This window comes from Ictalurus furcatus, chromosome 16, assembly GCF_023375685.1.
Source record: "Ictalurus furcatus strain D&B chromosome 16, Billie_1.0, whole genome shotgun sequence".
NCBI classification, from domain to species: domain Eukaryota; kingdom Metazoa; phylum Chordata; class Actinopteri; order Siluriformes; family Ictaluridae; genus Ictalurus; species Ictalurus furcatus.
The window spans coordinates 1,565,001-1,586,669 of record NC_071270.1 but is presented as its reverse complement, the minus strand read 5'-3'; the positions used below and the strand labels follow the sequence as shown (position 1 = coordinate 1,586,669).

The 21,669-nt window shown below is 43.2% G+C and overlaps 4 protein-coding genes across 7 annotated transcripts in view; 2 read left to right on the top strand and 2 right to left on the bottom strand.

The window, feature by feature from the left end:
• Nucleotides 1-2,104, top strand: part of nipblb (NIPBL cohesin loading factor b) — a 33,182-nt gene extending 31,078 nt beyond the window's left edge. For all 3 annotated transcript variants that reach the window (XM_053645097.1, XM_053645098.1, XM_053645096.1), the window contains exons 45-47: nucleotides 45-219; nucleotides 525-701; nucleotides 886-2,104. In XM_053645097.1, the coding sequence (XP_053501072.1) occupies nucleotides 45-219; nucleotides 525-701; nucleotides 886-1,251 (718 nt within the window). In that variant the 3' untranslated portion in view covers nucleotides 1,252-2,104. The remainder of the gene's footprint in view (nucleotides 1-44; nucleotides 220-524; nucleotides 702-885) is intronic.
• Nucleotides 2,105-4,233: 2,129 nt separating this feature from the next.
• nup155 (nucleoporin 155) lies at nucleotides 4,234-17,630 on the top strand. 2 transcript variants are annotated; one of them, XM_053645711.1, is made up of 35 exons: nucleotides 4,234-4,309; nucleotides 5,145-5,312; nucleotides 5,471-5,608; nucleotides 5,790-5,886; nucleotides 5,968-6,038; nucleotides 6,166-6,258; nucleotides 6,487-6,750; nucleotides 6,899-6,972; nucleotides 7,062-7,153; nucleotides 7,253-7,350; nucleotides 7,447-7,614; nucleotides 7,873-7,973; nucleotides 8,482-8,652; nucleotides 8,774-8,884; nucleotides 8,992-9,086; nucleotides 9,205-9,290; nucleotides 9,434-9,496; nucleotides 9,791-9,941; nucleotides 10,036-10,102; nucleotides 10,304-10,419; nucleotides 10,512-10,615; nucleotides 10,726-10,859; nucleotides 11,318-11,509; nucleotides 11,586-11,724; nucleotides 11,834-11,969; nucleotides 12,069-12,222; nucleotides 12,990-13,094; nucleotides 13,619-13,773; nucleotides 13,914-14,043; nucleotides 14,136-14,249; nucleotides 14,341-14,461; nucleotides 15,172-15,282; nucleotides 15,610-15,746; nucleotides 16,398-16,504; nucleotides 16,594-17,630. In XM_053645711.1, the coding sequence occupies exons 2-35, from the start codon at nucleotides 5,171-5,173 to the stop codon at nucleotides 16,730-16,732; spliced, it is 4,176 nt and encodes a 1,391-aa protein (XP_053501686.1). In that variant the 5' UTR covers nucleotides 4,234-4,309; nucleotides 5,145-5,170; the 3' UTR covers nucleotides 16,733-17,630. The 2 variants fall into 2 exon arrangements, with proteins under 2 accessions (XP_053501686.1, XP_053501687.1); XM_053645712.1 differs by lacking the exon at nucleotides 9,434-9,496.
• A 145-nt stretch (nucleotides 17,631-17,775) lies between these two features.
• Nucleotides 17,776-18,662, bottom strand: LOC128620633 (uncharacterized). Its single transcript, XM_053645844.1, has one exon. The coding sequence runs from the start codon at nucleotides 18,660-18,662 to the stop codon at nucleotides 17,904-17,906; it is 759 nt and encodes a 252-aa protein (XP_053501819.1). The 3' UTR covers nucleotides 17,776-17,903.
• Nucleotides 18,663-19,654: 992 nt separating this feature from the next.
• The window catches only part of LOC128620632 (formyl peptide receptor-related sequence 7), a 2,680-nt gene continuing 665 nt past the window's right edge, over nucleotides 19,655-21,669 (bottom strand). Inside the window, exon 1 of the mRNA XM_053645843.1 lies at nucleotides 19,655-21,669. This exon is cut by the window's right edge and continues 665 nt beyond it. Coding sequence (XP_053501818.1) covers nucleotides 19,655-20,599 — 945 coding nt within the window. The 5' untranslated portion in view covers nucleotides 20,600-21,669.

Genomic DNA, 21,669 nt, shown 5'->3' with positions numbered 1-21,669 from the left:
AAACTACACCGCCGGTCTAAAACCCGTGTTTCTTTTCTCCGCAGCAAAATCCAGAAGTACTCGCCCACCGAGTCGGCGAAAGTGTACGACAAAGCGGTGAACAGGAAAACCAACGTGCATTTTAACCCACGGCAGACGCTGGACTTCCTGACCAACAGTCTGTCCAACGCAGAGCTTACCTACGAAGTCAAGAGAAGGATCGTCAGGCAATACTTGGACGTAAGTAATCCTAGTGCAGAAATAAAACGTAAAAAAAATTTGAATTGAAGATTAGTGTTTCCTCGGTTTCTCGTCTTATTACCGGACCTATTTTATTTCACAACGTAAATTTGAAAGGTTAGAAGGCGAAAATGCTTTTGGGTCGCAGCATCGATAAAGGAACAGCGTAGATCCCGAGATATCGAGAATGTTTGTTTGATGTTATTAGAGATTTAGCGTTGAGTCGAGTTCTAATGTATATTTACCGGCCGTTGCTGGATGTACTGCTGACGACTCGAACGTACTGACTTCCTCACGCGCCTCAGTTTAAGGTACTGATGGAGCACTTGGATCCCGACGAAGAGGACGAGGAAGGCGAGGCGTCGGCTAGCGCTCACGCCAGAAACAAAGCCATCACCGCTCTGCTGGGAGGCTCCAGCCCGAAAAACAACGCCGCCGAGTCGTACGACGAGGACAGCGACGGAGACGAGAAAATGCCTGGAGTAAGTCCTTCCTGCCTGCGGTTTCGGAAACGTGCCGAATTGATTTAAGGCTGTAATCTTCAAATTACATCTACGGTGTTTCAAGTATTTCAAATGGTAGCAAATGTCCAGTATATCTTTATTAAACGAATATTTAACTTGCGATTTTTATTTATTTATTTATTTATTTATTCCCTTCCTCTAGTCGTCACGGAGATCCAAAAGAGGCGGCGATTCCGCAGACGCATCAGGTCACATGAACGAAACGGTAGAAGCCATGGACGTCATCGCCATCTGTTGCCCCAAGTACAAGGACCGGCCGCAGATAGCTCGCGTTATCCAGAAGACGAGCAACGGTTACAGCGTGCACTGGATGGCCGGCTCGTACTCCGGCACTTGGGCCGAGGCCAAGAAACGGGACGGACGTAAACTGGTGCCTTGGGTGGACACTATCAAGGAATCGGACATCATTTACAAGAAAATCGCCTTGACGAGCGCGCACAAGCTGACTAACAAAATGGTGCAGACTTTACGCTCACTGTACGCAGCCAAGGAGGGGACTTCCAGCTAATCAGACTACAGTTACTCCACCAGGAACTCTCAGCAGCCAAACTTTATCGGGATCCAACATTTTCTAACTCGGACAGTGCGGCAAGAGTACTCACGGACTCACGAAAGCTGGCGGTTGGCTGTCTAAAGAGTGAGGAGACGGAAAGGAAGGGGGGGCGGGGCGGGGCAGGGAGGGGGTGGGACGTTTTAAAAAGTGGTGAGGACCTGCAGGAAAGCATTCTGTGGACACAATTTTAAGTTAAACAGGACGAACGCATCTAGAGGGAAATGTTTGGAAAACGTGTGGGAGCTCCTTCGCTGTTGTGCAGCAACTCAGTCGTGTGATTTTTACTCCCACTGTATCATAGTTTAACAGAAAAAAACAATAAACACAAAAACAAAAATGTTTATATCTCTGACGAAAAAAATCTGTTTAAAAAAAAAAAATAAACTTAAAGTGAATGTTGGAAATTAGTCTGTTGATGTTCTTAATAAAGTGTTCTTGGAGTTAAACCTAGCACCGGATGGATTTCTTTAGCTTAGCTCAGTGTCCAGGGAAAGAACCTTTTAAATATTTCCTCTGCTTTATGTTTTACTCCTTTTTTTTTTTTCTTTTTTTTTTTTTTTTTTTGGGTTTTGTTTTGTTTACTCATGCTGTACAATGGAGTTTCCTGGACATAATTTATTCTGTTCAAAAAGCAGAGCATGCAGTATCTGTGGCCTACATGCAGGGGGAGATTGATTTTTTTTTTTTTTTTTTTTTTTTTTTGTAAATGTAGATTTTGATGTATTAGGTCACCCTAGAGAGAAAAAAAAAGGGATCCCCAGCACTTCTGGCGGAACAAATACTGCAATAAATTTTTTTACTTCTCTTTGTTACTTGTCTTGTTTGCATTTGACTTTTATTATTTTTTTAATAGATGTCTGTGAAAAGACAATCAAATAGCGGGGTGACGGGGTGACGGGGGGGGAGTCGATTGTTCTGTAAATCGTAAGGGTTTGATTTTGTTTTGTTTTTCCAACAGCGGAGGAGGAACGACTTGGCGGGATGCTGGCGTGGACCTTCTACGGCTTTTACTTTCAGACGCTCCGTTACCTCTTGCCGCCTGCGTGGTGGGACGCGCTGGTCTATTAGAGCTCGTAATGGTACTACTGCGGTATTATTTTTCTTATTGTCCCCTTGGTTTACGCCTGTGTGGGAGGCAGGATAAAAGCCCTTGGCTTGAAAAGTGACCTTTTGGCTTCTTCTAAAAAATTTTACATGCAGTCAGATTAATCTTTTAAGGGATGCTTGGGTTTTGTGGTATTCTGTGAAAATGGGATATATTTATTACATGATTCTCCAGAGTTCTTGCGAAAACTTCCTACAGGGAGAAAATCCCTTAAAAACAAAAAAAGGGGACTCACAGAAAACCACCGTTAGGTGCTTTTAACCCTTAAATGCTCAGCTAAATACTTGGATTGTATTCCCTTTCGTATTTTGAGTGACTTTGAGTAAAGAAGTCATCCAAATAAGTAAATCTAATGGAAATACGAAACGACGATTAAAAATCTTCACCTGTCTACAGATACAATTTGCATAAAATTATTTCTGGGTGACCTTTTTCTTTCTTTCTTTCTTTTTCTTTTTTTTTTTTTTTCTTTTTTAAAAAGGCCGAATCAATTACTGGAGTTTAAATGATCTTACAAGACATGGTTTTGGTTTGCTGTTGTTGGATCCGAGCCTAACATCATAAAACTTTCCAATAAAAAAAAGGCAGAAATACCCATCGCATGAGAAATCAACTATATTAAGTGTTAAGTTTTATAATGAACCAATTTCTCATGTGACGTTGAACTGAATGTTCGTAAGTTTAAAGACAGGCTTAGGGTCTGGTTGTATTCATAAATTCATAGATATGAATCCATTTTCTTTTTCACAGCTACTCATTCATAGATGAACAATTATCATAGCAAAAAAATTCGAAACGGATATGAAAGATATAACGATGTCTCTGTTAAAAATATTAAGAATGACCAAAGTTTCCTGGGTCACGGCCGAAGCTTTGGCTCATTTACCGAGTCATCACCCGGTCATCCTGAGGATAACTCCTGTGTGGATAGCCTGAAGCAGTGGTCACAAACCCTCTTCCTTGAGATCTACAGTACCGTCCTTCCTGCAGGTTTCATCTCCAAAAAAACATCCGTTTTAGTTGATCAAGAACTTCTCAAGACAATGATTAGATGCTCAGGTGGACGCTGTTATCTTTGAGCTAAGGTGTTTAGGAAGGTAGATCTCCAGGAACTGGGTTGGTGACCACTGGCCTAAAGTTTACCATGAAGCTGCTGTGGATGGTACCTTAACGATGATTGTGGAAGTTCTCACTTGGACGGATTAATGATTGCACATGCTGAAAACTCTGCTCGTTATACAGTGCATAACTTCACCTGGACATTACAGCCTTAACGCTAAAAGTCTACTGGATTTTTATTTATTTTTTTAATTTTTATTTTTTTTAAATGACCCTGATGCTTAAGGGGAGTGTATCTAGGTCATATTTCCCCAGCACATAATGAACATAAAAAAAACCCCAACTTATTCTGGCTCTTACACTTCCACTTTGCTTTTCTAGAACTCAATTAAAGATCTTGTATAATAGCACTACTTGTATTGGGATAAATCTTAATCTAGATCTACATCCAGACATCTGTAAAGCTGCTCTGTGACAACAATAAAATTCTATAATAAATAAAAATAAAAGTCTTTATGACTACAGCATCCAAGCGAGATTATTTGCTAGGATGAATTTAGGGTTTAAGAAGTTTTCTTTATATATATATATATATATATATATTTTTAAAATGTAAATCTTTATAGTATCCACATTTATAAACCTCAAAACACATGCACACATCACTGACTGTAAATACTACATGGTATTACATTACATTATTACATTACAACGGCCAATTCTGCTTTAAATATTTGACCCGGAACCGGAAGCGCGAAAGACTTTTGTTTCCAGGAGCACAGTAGCAGCACGCGAACTTGGCGGGACAGTGTTTCAATTCTAAGGGGGTTATTGTTGCTTTATAGAATAGTAAGTTAAAAACAGTTTGTTCACGAACCAACATGCGAGTTCTGTAGAGAGATATATACGTGTGTGTGATATGATTTTTTACACGGTTAACGTGTCCGTGTATTCCAGGTTTTAAAGAGTTAGCCGTGTGTGTAGCTAACTAAACTACGCTAACTGTAACTCGCTTGAATATTATGCATACGAAAACAACATTAGCATAAATAGTAAATAGCACTGTTAGCTTTAAGTCAATTATTTTACTTCCACTGCTGTTGAGTAAAAACTTGTAAAGTAAACACTTTGTTTTAATTTTGACGTTTGCTTTAAATATGAATATTTCGCCGCACGCTTAAGAAATGCAAGTTGTTATGAAGTATCGCGATATTTCGACGGGAGAACGTGATTATCGCGACTTCTGTGCTTAAACAAAGCTAGCAAAGTAAAGCAGTTGAATTACAAGCAGCCTGACTAGAAAGTAGCTGAGGAAAGGGTTAAGTACTTAACATTTATATTGTAGAATGTTTAACCTGTCACTTAATACTAGTATTCTTTATATATATATATTTGGATTAAAAGGTTGCTTAATGTCCTTGGTATCCGAGTACTCTTGTTTAAAAATAAATAAATTAATTAATTAAAAAGTTAAAGGTAATTATTGCTATGCTGTTAGGTTGGTGAAGTATTGCTACTTTTTTTTCTTTTGACGTGTTGCGTATTATTACAACCGCATCGGATTGATTCACGGTTGGCAGGAACGAGAGGAACGCCATCCCATGCCCAATTTTGCTCGCACGGAATCCTGGCAAAAGCGTTTCTTTTGTGACTTACTGATTCATATATATATAATGTTTTGTAGGTGAGCACTGTGTCTTCGAGCTCGCCATGCCTTCCAGCTTGGGCCCCAGCAGTGTGGCAGCTGCGCTGCAAGAGGCTCTGGAGAATTCAGCTCGACTGATTGACCGTCACTTGCAGGAAGACCGCTGTTTTCCTGACCTGTCCGAGTTGCTCAACGTGCCCTCGCATAGTAAGTCTCCGCCTCTCCGTCACTCGTGTCGTGCGCTGTATTCGTTATATGATGTAACCAAGGTTATAGGGTATGAGTTGATGAGTCGACCGGACACTCCTGGGCTGTTTAACCTTACAAATAATGTTTATACGATTTTTTAAATTATTTTTTTGCAGATATGCCCTCTCTGTCTGGTGTGTCTGACATGGATTATCCTCTACAAGGCCCCGGTCTTATCAGCGTGCCAAATTTACCAGAGCTGAGCGCCGTCCGCAGGGTCCCTCTGCCTCCAGAGCTGGTGGAGCAGTTTAGCCGTATCCTCTCACATTTAAAAAAAAAAAAAATAATAATTTTTTTACGTTGCTTCATTTTAATGTTAGAAAATAGCGCACGCTTTTATTTTTGTAAAAAAAAAAAAAATGTATGTGAACTGATTTCATTTGTAAATGAATTCATTGACATAAGTTGGCACACTTTAACTAGCGTGCTTTGCAGACATGCAGTGCAATTGCATGATGGGTGTTTTCCCCGAGATCAGCAGGGCGTGGCTTACGATCGATAACGATATATTCATGTGGAACTACGAGGACGGGTGAGTACTGAAATAAACCCGAACTAAATCTCCGCAGACACGTCTGAGGTCTTTTTAACGTCCGGCGTTCTTGTACTGTAGTGGCGATGTGGCGTATTTCGATGGGCTCAGTGAAACTATCCTTTCGGTCGGGCTGGTCAAACCAAGAGCAGGTGAGTAGGTGTGACGAGACTCGTCGTTAAAGACTGAACCCTCCTGTGCAGCACACCGGTGCAGAACTCTGTCTGTGAATGTGAGTTTGTCTTTAATGCGCTGTTTCTGGACGTCTCGTCACTGCAGGGATTTTTCAGCCTCACATCCACTTCCTGCTGGTGCTGGCTACACCTGTAGATGTTGTTATACTGGGACTGAGCTTCCCTAAGGCTCAGGCAGGTGAGTCTGTTTCTCTGTCTCCCTTTCTCTGTGTCTCTCACTCTTTCTCACTGTCCCCGTTTCTCTCTGTGTGTCTCTCTATCTCTGAGTCTCCTCCTTTCTCTCTCCCCCCTTTCTCTCCATGTCTTTCTCTCTCACTTCCCCCCCCCTCTCTCTGTCTCTCTGAAAATGAAAGCTCATGTTTTTATCTTGTAGTGACTCTTGTGTGTTCTTGTGTGTCCTCTGCAGGTTTAAATGACAGCATGTCAGGAGCCATGCAGCTGCTGCCCGACCCGCTCTACTCCATCCCCACAGACAACACCTACATGCTCGCCATTACCTCTACAGACCTGGGCCGCATCTTCCTGGCCGGGAAGGACGGCTGCCTGTACGAAATCGCCTACCAGGCTGAAGCTGGGTGGTTCAGTCAGCGCTGCAGGAAGATCAACCATTCCAAGAGCAGCCTGTCCTTCCTAATTCCATCTCTGCTGCAGTTCTCCTTCTCGGAAGACGGTAAGAACGTAGCGTCTACGCGTCAGGTTTTTCAGAGTGCACGGTCGGTTATTTTGCCTCGTTGAATCAAAGGTGTCACTTTTTTTTTGTTGTTTGTTTTTTTTTGTTTTGTTTTGTTTTCCTTTGTTAATCTCATCGTCTGTTGTAGATCCGGTGGTTCAGATCGCCATCGACAATTCACGCAACACTCTGTACACGAGATCAGAGAAAGGTGTGCTGCAGGTCAGCGGATTCAATTATCATCATCCGTGTATCATGATGTGAAATTCTTTGATTTGACCGTGTGAGTAACCAGCTAACGTCCGCGTCAGGTTTACGATTTGGGAGCCGACGGCCAGGGGATGAGCCGGGTGGCAGCCATGTCTCAGAACGCTATCGTTTCAGCTGCCGGGAACATCGCCAGGTAAGACCACGCCCTCCGAACACGCTTATTTCTTTCTTTCAACCTTTTTAATAAGTGCGTCATCCAAGTCAGCGTGTTGCTCACGTGTGCCTTTCACAGGACGATCGATCGCTCTGTCTTCAAACCCATCGTCCAGATTGCCGTCATCGATCGTTCCGAGTCGTCGGATTGCCAGCTCATGGCTGTGACGCACGCGGGTAAGGATCGACGTTGACGATATCGTCGTTCTAAAGAATATCGTGTGCTCCATAGTCACCGTGGTGGTTTTTTTTTATTTTTAATGCGATTCACAGGCGTACGTCTGTACTTCAGCACCACTCCGTTCGCTCCACCCAACGCCAGGCAGAGCGTTTCCCGATCCAGCTTCCTGGCTCTGGTTCACGTTCGGCTGCCTCCGGGATTCTCGGCCTCGTCCACCCTGCAAAAACCCGCCAAAGTACACAAGGCTCTCTATAACAAAGGTAACGCATGAGACCGTCCATCACACACACAGATATAACTCTAGGTTTACTGTAGTACAATGCAGCTCCATATCAAGAACTTTAGGAAACGCCGATATCTCCCAGCTTCACATTTTTAAAGCTGGCCTCAGTGTTTAAATCCATTGCGCTAGCATGCTCGTTCTTGTAGTTGTAGCTATTCCAGGTGATAAATCCTGTATATCCCTAATGTTAGTGGTGTAACTGTGTAACTATAATCCGTTTTATTTTCTTTGGTAGGCGTTCTGTTGATGGCCGCATCGGAGACGGAGGACAGCGATATTCTGTGGTGTATAAACCACGACTCCTTCCCCTTTAAGAAGCCTCTCATGGAGGCTCAGGTTAGAGCTTCTCTAATTTTCCTTCCTCATAATAATCACTAAACCTAGTCTGATCCCCGTCATGATTTTTTTTTGTTGCCTTGCATTTATTTGCATGTATATTTGCATATACACACTACCGGTCAAAAGTTTAGACGCACTCATTCTTTATTTTTATTCCCCCCCCCCACATTTTAGAATAATAGTAATAAAGTCATGAAAACTCTGGAGTAACACAAATGGAATGATATTTTTAAAAAAATCCAGAATAAATCAAAATAATTGAGTATTTTAGCATCTTCAGTGTAGACAAGTTTTTTTTTTTACCTAGAATTTCCCGAAATGTATTCTTGGCGTTTTCTCAACCCGAGTTCTTGAGGAATTTCCCCGAGATGATTTTTAAACAGTATTAAAGGAGTTGAAAGAAGTGAAACGCGACGTTTCAGACGCGCGTCCACAAACATTTGAGCTGTAATGTGTATATTTTGTTTGTTTGTTTAAAAATTTATTTATTTATTTTTTTAAACAGATTACCTCGAATGTAGACGGTCACTCGTGGGCACTCTGTGCCATCGAGGAGATGAAAGTGTCCAAAATTGTCACGCCGTTAAATAAGGACCTCATCCCACTCACAGATTCTCCAGTGGTGGTTCAGCAGCACAACATCCCACCTCAGAAATTTGTCCTCCTCTCTGCCCAGGTAATGATCTCTCCCCCCCCCCAAATCAGCACCTCTCTTAATCATCTATGCATTTATGATGATGATGATGATGATGATTTTTATTTAACCCCCCCCCCCACACACTTTTGGGTCTCCTCAGGGAAGTCATATATTCCATAAGCTGAGACCAGTGGATCAATTGCGCCATCTGCTGGTGAGCAGCAACGGTGGGGAGAGTGATGAAATTGAGCGATTCTTCAAGCTCCATAGAGTATGAATACCACTTGTTTGTTTGTTTATTTATTGACTGCATTCATATACACTGATAGATATGTGTGTGTGCATCGATTTAGACTTTTTCTCTTCCTGATGCTGTAGGAGGAGCAGGCCTGTGCTACTGCTCTGATCCTGGCCTGCTCCACTGCCGCCTGTGACAGAGAAGTTTCTGTGTGGGCCACTCGAGCTTTCTTCAGGTACACTGTTGTTGTTGTTGTTGTTGTTGTTGTTAAATTCATTACACACACTTCTCCTTAGTGATGTTAGTGATTTTTTTTTTTTTTTTTTTTTCTTTCTCTCCCTCCCCTTGTACAGGTATGGAGGAGAGGCTCAAATGCGGTTCCCTTCTGCCATGAGTGCACCGAGCAATGTCGGACCTCTCCTCGGCTCACCTGTGCCAGGTAACTGGAGAAATCTATTCATGAATTCACCATTCACACGAATTAACGTACTAACGTGTGTGTTTAGTGTAGATTTGTGGAGATTTGGTCGCAACCTGTTTCTAACCCATAACCTAACCTGTTGCTGTCGTTGTGATTTATAGGATCTCCTATGCCTGTTGGTAGCCCTTTTCCTAATCCCAGTTTCCTAGCTACACCAGCCCCAGGTACCTTCTTCCCTCTGTGTACCCCTTTAACGCTCTAATATACTCCTTCCAAATATCATGCTTCTACAAATCCAATTGTATTAGAAAGTTGTTTGTTTATCAAAGGAAAATGTGTTTACAAATCAGGGCAAAGTTCAAAACTGTCGTTTTGATGGTTTTCTGTAAAATTAAATATTGATGCATACAGTCCAAACATATTACTTACTTTTGCTTTCTTTGTCTCTTTCTTAGTGCTTTTATTACGTTCACATCTTTTTTTTTTTTTTCTTCTTAACATGTGCCGCTGTGGTACAGGTATGATGCCTCCTAGCGTGTCCACTCCCTTCATCCCTGCCACGCCCATGAGCCCCGGCAGCACCGTCATGTCCGCGCTGTCCTCCGGTCCTGAGGTCCTTTTCTCTGGCAAACACAACGGCATTGTTATCTACTTCTCCCGCATACTCGGGTAAAGAGCTAATAACCGTGTATGTGACGATACGGACGTGACTCACACGCTCTGATTTGATTGCTCGTTGCTAATCTTTTTAAAATAACGGCAGAAACATCTGGGACGGGAGCCTGGTGTTGGAGCAGCCGATCAGTAAAGGAATCCAAACTATGATTGTTGTAAGTACACTTACGTTGCACGAATTAGCTTCAGGCTAAATAACGTCTGATTTTAGTAGTTTTCACAAACCTTGCGTATTGTTAGTACTGAAACCCGTCTACCGTTATTGCCGCGTAAAAGTTCGCAGAATTGTAATTTCTGAAAACCCAAGCGGTTTAGTTTGGTTAAACGACTGACTCTTTTTTTTTTTTCCACCACAGATGGAGAGCACGGCAAGTTCTTCCGACCTGGAGGCGGTTCTGATGGAGCTCCAAGGCCTGAAGGAGTTCATTGACAAGAACTCGCAGTTTAGCCCTACGTCCTTGGGCGCAGCCAGGTTAGGAGCATGCGTATCTGAGTACGTTTCCTCACACTCTGCACGAGTTTATGTGTCGGGTTACAGAGACGCTGACTCTTCCGCTCTTGCAGTTTCAGCTCTCCTGCCAACCTGCAGCAAAGGCTACTGGGATTCATGCGTCCAGACGGCGCCAGCTCTCAGCAAGTCCAGCAAGAGCTCCAGAGGAAATACCATAGTACGTCTCTCTTTATTCATTTATTTATTTATTTTAAAACGTGTCTGAGTGAGTGGGAGAAGGAGAGCAGAAACGATTTGCCGTAATGCTGTGCCGCTGTTGTTCCACAGCCGAAGCCCAGGTCTATGAGAAGATGTCTCTGCAGGGCGTTCAGCAGCTGGTGCACCGCTCCTTTCAGACTCTGGCACTCTGGAAGCTCCTCTGCGACCACCAGTTCAGTCTCATCATCTCTGAACTGCCCAAGGTCTTCAACCAACACAGTCTTATATCATCTCCTTATAACAAACACAGTTTCTGATGCTTCATGCTTCTAGCCCCGCCCCTAAATATCATTAGTCTGTCAAAGTGTTAATCTTGAGCAGTTTAGGGGGGATAGAGAAAGATAGAAATGTCTGGAGAAAGATAGAGAGACCATGAGAGAAAGATAGAGGGACCATGAGAGAGAGAGAGAGAGGGACCATGAGAGAGAGAGAGAGAGACCATGAGAGAGACAGAGACCATGAGAGAAAGATCGAGACACCATGAGAGAGAGAGACCATGAGAGAAAAATAGAGAGACCATGAGAGAGAGGCCAAAACGAACACCACTGGAATCTTTGATGCGAGCCTGATGGCCCATGAGAGGGAGAAAATGTCAAGTTTTCAGAGCCAAAATGTCTGGTGCTGTGCAGTGGCCCCTAATCGCCGTCCTTTCACACAACAGGACTTCCAGGAGCAGCTGAAGGCCATCAGCTTTAAGGACACGGTAATCCGTGGCCGTGAGCTGACCGGTGCGCTCATCACCGCCCTCATCAACGTGTACATCAAAGACAGCGCCTCTGTGGACGCCATCAGCACCCTCCTACGAGAAATCTGTCCCCTTCTGTACAGCAGTGATGACAGCGTGTGCTCCAAGGTAATCCTGGCCCCGGTTTGTCCCTGGGTAAGAATACAGAACGTGTCCCGTACAAAACCTGTCGCTCTCGTCCCAGGCTAACGAGCTACTGCAGGCCTCGAGGCAGATCCAGAGCAAGGCCGAGAAGGAGCGTATGCTCAAGGAGTCACTGCGGCTGTACCAACAGATCAGCAATCACACGGACCTGCCCCTCGTGTGTTCACAATATCGACAAGGTGAACGCTCGTTTATGTCAAGGGTGGCCGACTACTCTTTACAGAATGACAAGGATGTAATGAGCAAACTCGATTTTGTGGGTGTGTGTTTCTCTCTCTCTCTCTCTAGTGCGTTTCTACGAGGGCGTCGTGGAGCTGTGCCTTACAGCTGCTGATAAGAAAGACCCCCAGAAGTTGGGTCCTCACTTCTATAAGAACGGAGAGCCTGAGGAGGATGCTGTTGGGCAGCAAGCCTTTCAGGAAAGGTGTGTAAACACGTTTGTTTGAATTACACCTGGGAATACGAATATGTTTTAGTAAGTTTTGCACTTATTTAACACTAGCTGAATGTTTTCCCCGTCGAGGCTTTCGTGTTATAAATGCGTCACGGACACCATGCAGGAGCTGGTAAATCACAGCAAAGCAGCTCCACAGTCCCCCAGTGTGCCTAAGCAGCCGGGGCCTCCGGTTATGACCTCTGACCCCAACATGCTCAGCAATGAGGATGCTGCCACCCATGTGAGTTGTTCTTCTTATTATTATTATTAATAATATTAACATCAAGGGGCCAAGCACTGAAGGTGCATAGGCACTCAATTGTATGTTGTACCTTTTCTTCTTCTTCTTCTTCTTCTTCTTCTTCTTCTTCTTCTGGCTAGCTTGTCTAGCACAGCCCATAGAACCATCTCGTAAAAAGTTATGAATTTTGAACCCACCCTATGTCAATTTCCGCCCAATTAGATTCTCCGCCATCTTGGATTATGTCAAACTTTTTCTTCTTTTTTTTCGCCACTCCTCCTTCAAATATTGGCCAGTCATCACCAAATTTGGCAAATTGCATCTTCAGAGTAAGCCTCACAAAACGACCATGCCCTGAGGCTATACGACAAATTTTGTGACAGCGCCACTTACTGGTCAAAACTTACAATAACTTGCTAAAAAATGCTTCCATCTGAGTGCCGTTTTTGCTCCTCCTCCTCCAGATTTTGTCCAATCTTCACCAAATTTGCCTCGTGTCATCTTGAGACCTCTCTAAACAAACGTTCACACTTAACGGTCTGGCAAATGCGTGAAACTACAAATCATCCTTGAATCCTTTAGTTAGCCTATAGATTTGGCTCTGCTTTTCTGTGATTGCTTGTGCAACAATTATAGCCCCGCCTTCTTCTTCTTCTTCTTCTTCTTCTTCTTCTTATATTTCCTTATTTGATGTATATTTTGACAAGAAGAGATTTTAAATGAATTAATTTGCTCTTTTTATTTATTGATTTTGTTTTTGTTTGCAGTTTGAGCAAATGCTTGGCCTAGCACAGAGGTCGCAGGATGAGCTGTTCCACATCGCCCTGTACAACTGGCTGATCCAGGCTGACCTCACTGACAAACTCCTGGAGGTAGGACATGTATTATTATGCTCTCCCTGAGAACTCTTTGCTCTCCCTTTGTTTTTTGTTTTTTAATATTCATTTGTTTATTTATTTTTGCATATCTACTTGAAGTAAAATCAGATGCCGACATTTTGTCTACATGGTTGCCACCGCTGGACGTTTTATCACGCGTCCAGTAAAATGTATAACTTGGAACGAACCGATGAAGCGAGCCATGGCACGTGCTTAACTAAGCGTGGCCCACAAATTTACATAAAAAAATTTGTAAACCCACTTCTGCGGTGTGTGCATTGTATAAGGTGTGTGTGTTGTGTAATTTCTAAGCCCTTTGATGTGGTGCGTGCAATTTGTTATTTTAATTTTATTTGACTGAGCCAGGTGAACATTCCACGTTCTTAAGAAAGCTGCACAATTAGTCAAACGTAGTCGTATTTACAAGTTTAAGGAATTAATTAATTAATTAATTAATCAATCCTGATTTCAATATTGCAAGCCTTATTTGTTTTGTTTTTTGTTTTTGTTTCGTGTAGGTCAACTCTCAATATCTCGAAGAGCATTTGATGCACATGATCAAGCAGGACCAGAGCAAAGTGCGCAACATGGACCTCCTGTGGCGATACTATGAGAAGAATCGCAGCTTTGGAAAAGCGGCTCACGTCCTGGCCCGTCTGGCCGACATGCACAGGTACACGACCACGCGCTCCTCTAGCCAACGTGCTAAGTGAGAGTGCGGTTTATTATTGACTTGAGTGTATGTGAGTGTGTATATACGTGTGTGTGTGTGTGTATATATATAATATATATTTTCTTTTTGTATATCTACAGCACAGAGATCTCTCTACAGCAGAGGCTGGAGTACATCTCCCGGGCCATCCTTTCAGCCAAGAGTTCGTCCTGCATCTCGTCGATGGGAGCCGATGGAGAGTTCCTGCATGAACTGGAAGAGAAGATGGAGGTCTGTAAAATCAGTGCGTCACTTCGACCGCGACTCCCGGAATTGTTTTAGAAAACAGAGCCTCTGTATATTGAAAATCCTGCTTTTCTCAGGTGGTGCGGATTCAGGTGCAAATCCAGGAGACGTTGAGAAGGCAATACTCCCACCACCCGTCTGTACATGGAGCGATATCGCAGCTGGATTCGGAGTTAATGGACATCACTAAGGTCCGAGCCGTCGCAGAAATCGCCGTAGCCACGAATCGACGGAACGGATTTCAATCACGTTAAATTGTTGTTTTGTTTTTTTATTGTACAGCTTTATGGAGAGTTTGCAGACCATTTCCGGTTGTCCGAGTGCAAGCTGGCCATCATTCACTGTGCTGGACACTCGGACCCTATTCTGGTTCACTCTCTGTGGCAAGAGATCATGGAAAAAGGTGGGTGTGTGCTTAAAAATGCAGCTCTCAGGGTGGAGAGCTTTGACCTGGAGAGACTCTCTTATATGGTTATGTTATGTCTTGTGGTACCCGGTGTGTATGGGTATGGAGGAAGACCCACGAGGCGGGAGGAAAAAATCCAAACTAATGGAAATGCGACCCAATCGCTATCATATTTCACCTGGTTCCAGGTTAATATCATGCTCCGTGCGTTTGTTTGTGTGCGTGTGCACTATGCCACTCTCTCACGACAGTCACCGAAAGACTCTGGGACCTTGATTTTTTTAAATGAAACGCGAAATTGACTTTCAACTGAAAATCGGTTGTGGTTGTGTGTACTGAACCAGACTGAGAGATTAAAGCCTCAGGAAACCTTTGCAGGCGTTTCGAGTTAATTAGCTGATTAGAGATCTTCTCGGGTCTTCTCGGGAGTTTTGATTTCCGTCAGCCGTAATCGTCGAGATCAGAACAACAGAAGGTTTGAAATGTTTCACTTTATGTGTAACGAATCGAGAATATATGAAGGTTCCACTTTTCCATGATATTCGAATTTTTTGAGATGTGTATAAGTATTCCAGCTGCCGGTCCAACCCACATCCTCCCCATCCGTAGCTGATGCTCGACCACACCCCTGCTGGCACACACTTATCATTTAGTCATTTTATCTGTTAGTCGTTTTTCGGCTAATTTGCGTTTCTTTTTCATCACAGAGCTGAGCGACAGCGTGGCCATGAGTCCAGCGGACCGCATGCGAGCCCTGAATCTGAAGCTGATCTCTTTAGGGAAGCTGTATGCAGGGACACCACGATATTTTCCACTGGGTATCGTTTTTATTTTCTGTCAACACCATCTCTCTGAGGTCTCCCTTTCTGAAGTCAACACTTGTTAACTATAATTGTTTAATTATTTCCCCTGATGCGTTGCTCGTCTGAGTCAGGAAGCATTTAGTTCCCTCTGGATTTTGTTACCTTTTATTTGAAATACAGTTACCTTGGTTAGCCTGTTGTTGTTTACCCTGTAAATTTAAACTAGTTGTAAAATCTACTGCTTTGTGCTTTTAGAAGACCCAATTCAGCATTGTGTGTGTGTGTGTGTGTGGGTTTTTTTTTGTTGTTGTTTTGTTTATTTTAATTAAATTTTTCTTAAAGACTTCCTGGTCAAGTTTCTGGAGCAGGAAGTGTGTAAGCTGAACTGGGACGTGGGCTTCGTCACCGTCACGATGCAAGAGATTGGCGTCCAGCTTCCACGTCTGCTGGAAGTATACGATCAGCTCTTCAAAGCTCGGGTACGAGGCGCTCCTTCAGACAGATACGGTGTTTTCATTTTAACATCACGCGGAACAGGCTAGATTAATCTTCTGCAGGTTTGTAGAACGAGTCTGAACGTACGGTCTTTTAAGCAACCGTTTCAACCCAGAATATCTCCGGGATTAATGCAGTTATTGAAATCATGATTATCCCAATTAACGTAGCATAAACACTTAAATCGCCATAACACCGGTCCAGACTGGCTACCAATATAATGGATAAATAAACCGATAAACATTGCGCTACACTGCGACCTAATATGTAAGTAAATAAATCCTTTTCGCTCCACCTGGCAACCACATGTGTAAGCAAACGCAAATGATTAAACGTTGCACCACACTGCAACAACTTATGTAATCAAATGGACAAATAAAACATTATGTAAGCTTTAATAAAAGTCGATATTTAATCAGTTAAATAACTTTAGTTAAGCAGTGGATTGATTTTTTTTGTTTGAGACCGTGTGCTCTACGCTTGATCGATCCCTGCTACTGTATGCATGACTTAAAAAAATATATGTTTTTAGATTGATGTATTGACCATTTTTAAATAAATAAATAAATAAACAGATAAATGACCAACGCAACATCTCCTGATCTAACCCGTGATTCCTCCCGACTGTTTTTCAGGACCCGTGTTGGCAGCGTCTGAAGAAACCTCTGCACCTTGTGGAGTGCATCCACGTGCTCCTGTCCGGTTACGTCGACGACCCCAGCCGAGTTCCCACTTACGACAGGTAACGACTCGGACGTCGGCACCACGCGTTCGCGTGGAATCAAATCATTCAGCCTCGTTCCGTATGAAATTCCTTGTCTCGTTTCTCAGACGGAGGTTTACCAACGTCTGCCTGGACAACATCTGCGGCTATCTGGTGGAGCTCCAGTCCCTGAGCCCCAGCGTTGCCCTGGAGGAAATCATACGCAACTTTAAATCTCTACAAGCCAAACTGGAGAAACTTCACTGAGGCCAGTTAGGGGTGTCTTACATTTACATTGTGTGCGCGCACGAGCTTGGCTCACGGCCGTTCCACTCAGAGCGGAGGTAGAGGTGAGCGCTAATGACGTGAAGATACAGTCGGAGAATGCCGAGGCGATAAAAGTTCACACCCTCGCCTTCGCGAATGCGACGTGAAATATTTACACACTCAGAGCTACACAGTTCCCTCTCTTGTAGTGCATGTAGAAGTTTAGAGTGATGAAGAGAAGAATCTGCTTCTATTTGTTTACTTCAGAGGTGTCGTTTAAAAGGTTTGGACAGAGATCATTGTAAAAAGAATTGTATGTAACATTTGTTCAGGACTCGGAGACTACTAAAAGGAAACAACAACAAAAATACAAATCTAATTTCTGAAAAACAAGTATTGCCCCTTATTATGATTATTATTATAATGATGATTATGATTATTATTATTATTATTATAACATAGCCAGCTTGTGTGGAAAAAAGTAGAAGGTAGTCATTGCATCTTTTTTTGTTGTTGTTTATTTTTTTAATTTTTTTTTGACAGACTCTGCAAACCTTTTTTTCAAAAAAAAAGTTTTTACATAAAATACTCCATTTGGACGGTGGGAATAACTGTTTGAATCTGTAATGTACATTATTTAAAAAAAAAAAGAATTAAAGGTCTCAAACCGGGGGTTTTTGGTTTAAAAAAAAAAAAAATAATAATTCAATAATAGAAATCATTTGCCCTAGTATCCTGTAGTTCCTGATGTGCCAGGTGTGTTTCCCTGCTGCTTTGTTGACGATAATTGCTCATAACCAGGTATAATTAGGCCCAGGGGGTCATTTTTTACGATTCCGCAAGTGACATCAAAATGTAAGTAAAACACACCACTCGTTTTATTTCTTGCGCGGGGGAAAATAAAGGACTTATTGCTAATAAGACAATCACTTGTACAGCGCAAATACATCACCCACACACACACACACACACACACACACACACACACACAAAAAACCCCTGAATTTTCTCTTGTGGTTTTAAGTTGAAACGTGTTTCGATCTGCACTTAAAATCCACCGAAGGCGAGTTCGAGGATGCACTCCACTTTGTATCTTAACGCTTCATGCCTCATTTCTCCTGCTGTGTCTCGGAGAAGCGAGCATTCGCGTGTGCTATTTTCAGACTGTTGCTCAGCCTTTGGAAGAGCGGTTCAACTTCTTCACGCCATGCAAGGACATATAAGAGATTATACATGTATATGTTGCTCCTATATAGCTGATTATCTCCGCTACTACGAAGGACTCGTAAACGGTGATGGTTATTCTGAGCATGAGGTGCGTTAGCCAGAAGATCAGGAAAATAGTGGCGACTGTCATCACGCTCTTGGCAGCCCTCACCTGATTACCTGAGGAGGAGCTGGTGTTGTTCTGGGACCTCTGGATGCCTTGTTGTTGGTCTTGGACTTTATTTGCAGCGTTTGACATTGCATGTTTGGATGTGGGTTCTGGAGGCTCGTTTATCTTGGCATTTCCTCCTCTAGCGAACACGTTTGTGTCGGTCTTGATCCGCTCCTCGTCCCGTACGAGTGTGACTGCAATTCGGATGCTTGCAACGACGATGCCGATAGTCGGAACAAGGTTTGCCAGTGTAAGGTACGACGTCTCGTAAGCGTGCCTGGCCTCTTGGGTTGGGAATTGTTCCATGCAGTCATTGACGCTTTCGTTCAAGATGTCCCGGGAGATGGAGAAGAAATGACGAACGCTGAAGGTGATGGAGAACGCCCAGATCCCTGTCAGCAGTGTGGTGAAGAGGCGGAGGTTTTCCATTTGCTCAGGAGCTCCTCCACGCTTCAGAGAGCCGGCGAGCTTCTGATGCCAGTACACGGTGATGAACATAGTCGTGAAGATGCTGCTGGACCCTGAGACGTCGGAGACATTTTCACCAAGCATTAAAAAAAAACCCTTCACTTGTACTGATTTTACTGCTATCCTACCTCGTAACGTCCTCTCTCTAACGGGATTCATGCTTGATCGAGATGAGGGTTGTACTATTACCTACCAAGATGCTGTATTGTGTTGTGGACCACTGTAAATGTAAATATAGCTTAAGATACCAAAAAATGAAAAGCCCCTCTATAGTGCACTCTATACCTTCAGGGTAAGTTTGCAGAATATTTTCAAGTGTCCAGACCTGGAAAGCTTCCAGTGAATCATGAGTGGTTATGAGTCCAGCGGAGTCTGAAGATGGTTTTAGTAGGGAAGCTGTATCGTCTTCCTCAAAGGTTCCCTTAAGGGTTCTTTAGATAGCTAAGGGTTCTAGCTTTCTGCTTGGGATTCCTTTGATGTGATTCCTTCAGAAAGACGACTTGAAGAACGCTCAGAGGTGATGAATACGTTTCATGGAATATGTTTTCTCTCTCTCTCTCTATGAATGTATACAGGACAACCATCAGGCTTAGAATTTCCACCTCTCCAAATTTTGTTGTAGTTCTTCTGTCAACGGTGTATCTGTAGGTCCAGCATGTTTTGCTCATTATGGTTTCTTTCTTGTGTGTTTGTGGGTCTGCCCTGTGGCGTTTGCCCTTTTATTCCGTCATTTGAAGTTAGGTTGATTTTATTACGAGTATCTTGGTGAAGGGAGAAACATTGCAAAAATCAGTTTTCAAAATGAATCCGTTTTCCCATTTAATTGTTCATTATGATTACACCATTTACCATGATACAGCAACTCATTTTGGTTAGTAATACATTATTAACAGAATGCAAATGTAGATGGATATATATATAGATAGAGTGATTAGTTATATACTCTCGATCTCTTTTCATTCATTCACTTATTTTTATTTTTTTAATGTTGTGTGAGGAGTCTAAATCCTTCACGTACAGCATGAAATTACAGCTTACTGAATTACTCCTCACTCATACTACCTCGTCACATGTCCTTAACCTCGGGAGCAGGTCAGCTTTTGCACACCGTACAGGTAAATATAAGGGATGGTGCACGTATAGGATGCTCCTACAAAGCTTTCGATGTCCTCGATGACGGTAGAGTGCACGACGGAAATGAGGACGCTGACGATGAGATGAATTGCCCAGCAGGTTAAGAATAAGACGGCCACTGCCAGTACACTCTTGGCGGCCCTCACCAGGCTTCCCGTTTTGGCTTGTGACTTGGACTTGGTAACCGCCGATCCGTCATTGGTGTCGTCTCCGCTTTTCTCGGCCGAGGCGTTTCCTTCGTGTCGGACCGTCACGCTCGTTTTCTTCATTCGCTTTTCGTTCTGCAGCAGTGTAATCGCGATCTGGATGCTCGCGTAAAGGACCCAGGTAAGCGGGATCACGTTGGCGAGCGCGACGTAGACCGCCTTGTAGGCCTGCTCGGCTTCCGGCGAAGAAAACTCTTCCTGGCATGCCGCCGTAGTCGCGTTCTCACTGTTGTCGACGATGAAGAAAAAATGAGGCAGGTGGAGGACAAGCGCGAAGGTCCAGCTTCCTGTCAGCAGCATGGCGATGAGGCGGAGGTTGTCCATGTGCACGGGAGCTCCTCCGTTCTTCAGGGAGCCCACGAGCTTCTGGTGCCAGTACGCAGTGATGAAGGTGGTGCTCATGATGCTGCTGGTCTCTGAGAATTCAGGCAGGAAAAAATGAAAGCCGCAGTACACCTTTCCCAAAGATAAATACTGATCGGTTTGGAGAATGTCCGGGATGTCCACCATGTAGTTAGTGATCAGATTGGATACGGCCAAGTTTACAAACAGGACGTCGTTAGTCCGGAGCTGAGAAAGGGATTTTGGCAGGGAGCTGAAGCACAGCCAGTTGTTACCAATGATTCCACTCAGGCACACGATGCCTCTGATTACAGACTTGATCCAGCGTTCTGTATCCATCTCAAATTCTCTCTTCTTTCCAGATGCAGGGACGGGTGCTGTTACTTTCTAAAGCACGGTTCGGTGACGTCTGTAATTTATACTGATATCACCAGACACCTCATCTCATCGCTGTGGTTTTGGTGTTCAGAGCTCGTCCTACCGGCTGCAAACGTAGGCAAATGTGTGTGTTCTACCGATTTGTTTCCATTGTCAACAAACAAAAATGAGTGGGCAGTCGATTTTAATTTTGTGACTGGCGTATCAATCGTACTCGATACGGTATTATTAAAGTGTGTATGCGGACACCCGATTATCTCACACCCATACGGTATGTGATTCCTCCCCGAACTGTTACCACGACGACGGAAATACAGATCTCCGTCCGTGCTTTTTTTCCAGGTGAGTTTTTTTAGGTAGATTTATGACTCGGACTATGAAATAATGGTTTATGTTTCTCTGCATGATTAATAAATCAGTTCTTTGCTAAGACAGCAGCAGGACACGTGTTTAAAGGAGAATTATGGCAAAAATGATACACGTGGAATGTAAGGTCACTACAAGGCATATTCATTTCATAATTAATGTTCGATCACCTTTATTTCCTCCAGTGGAAATACAATTCTATAATACTATAACAGCATAACAATATATAATAACATGCTTAAGTAAAACTGTCATATAGACAATATAGCGTAAGGACCTATTTATTTATCTATCTATCTATCTATCTATTTATTTATTTATTTATTTATTTGCCCACAAAAATTGGCAATAAACTGAAAATAAGCTTTTGGGGTATATTTTTATGAAATGTTAAGAAGCAGAAAAAATTATTATTATTATTATTTTAAAGAGAAATGCATTACTGTGCAAGGAGTCGCTAAACACTACAGTTCGACTTGGAAACCAGATGTTTTGGCTGCATGTAAACATTTTGCTGAGCCAGATCTGTCTCGCACGCACGCACACACACACACGCACACACACACGCACACAGCAACCTCAGAGCACCTGTCTCTGATGGACGGAGGGGAGGGTTCTTGTGGCTTCTTTCGCAGGATCTAAACAGCCCCGGGGGTCTGCTAGCA

Bases quoted from the DNA above. Each gene is read 5' to 3' on its own strand.
- nup155 (XM_053645711.1), top strand. From the start codon at position 5,171: ATGCCTTCCAGCTTGGGCCCCAGCAGTGTGGCAGCTGCGCTGCAAGAG. The intron at 12,223-12,989 runs GTGAGTTGTTCT...TTTTGTTTGCAG, and splicing joins ATGAGGATGCTGCCACCCAT to TTTGAGCAAATGCTTGGCCT. The intron at 15,283-15,609 runs GTATCGTTTTTA...TTTTTCTTAAAG, and splicing joins ACCACGATATTTTCCACTGG to ACTTCCTGGTCAAGTTTCTG.
- LOC128620633 (XM_053645844.1), bottom strand. From the start codon at position 18,662: ATGCTTGGTGAAAATGTCTCCGACGTCTCAGGGTCCAGCAGCATCTTC.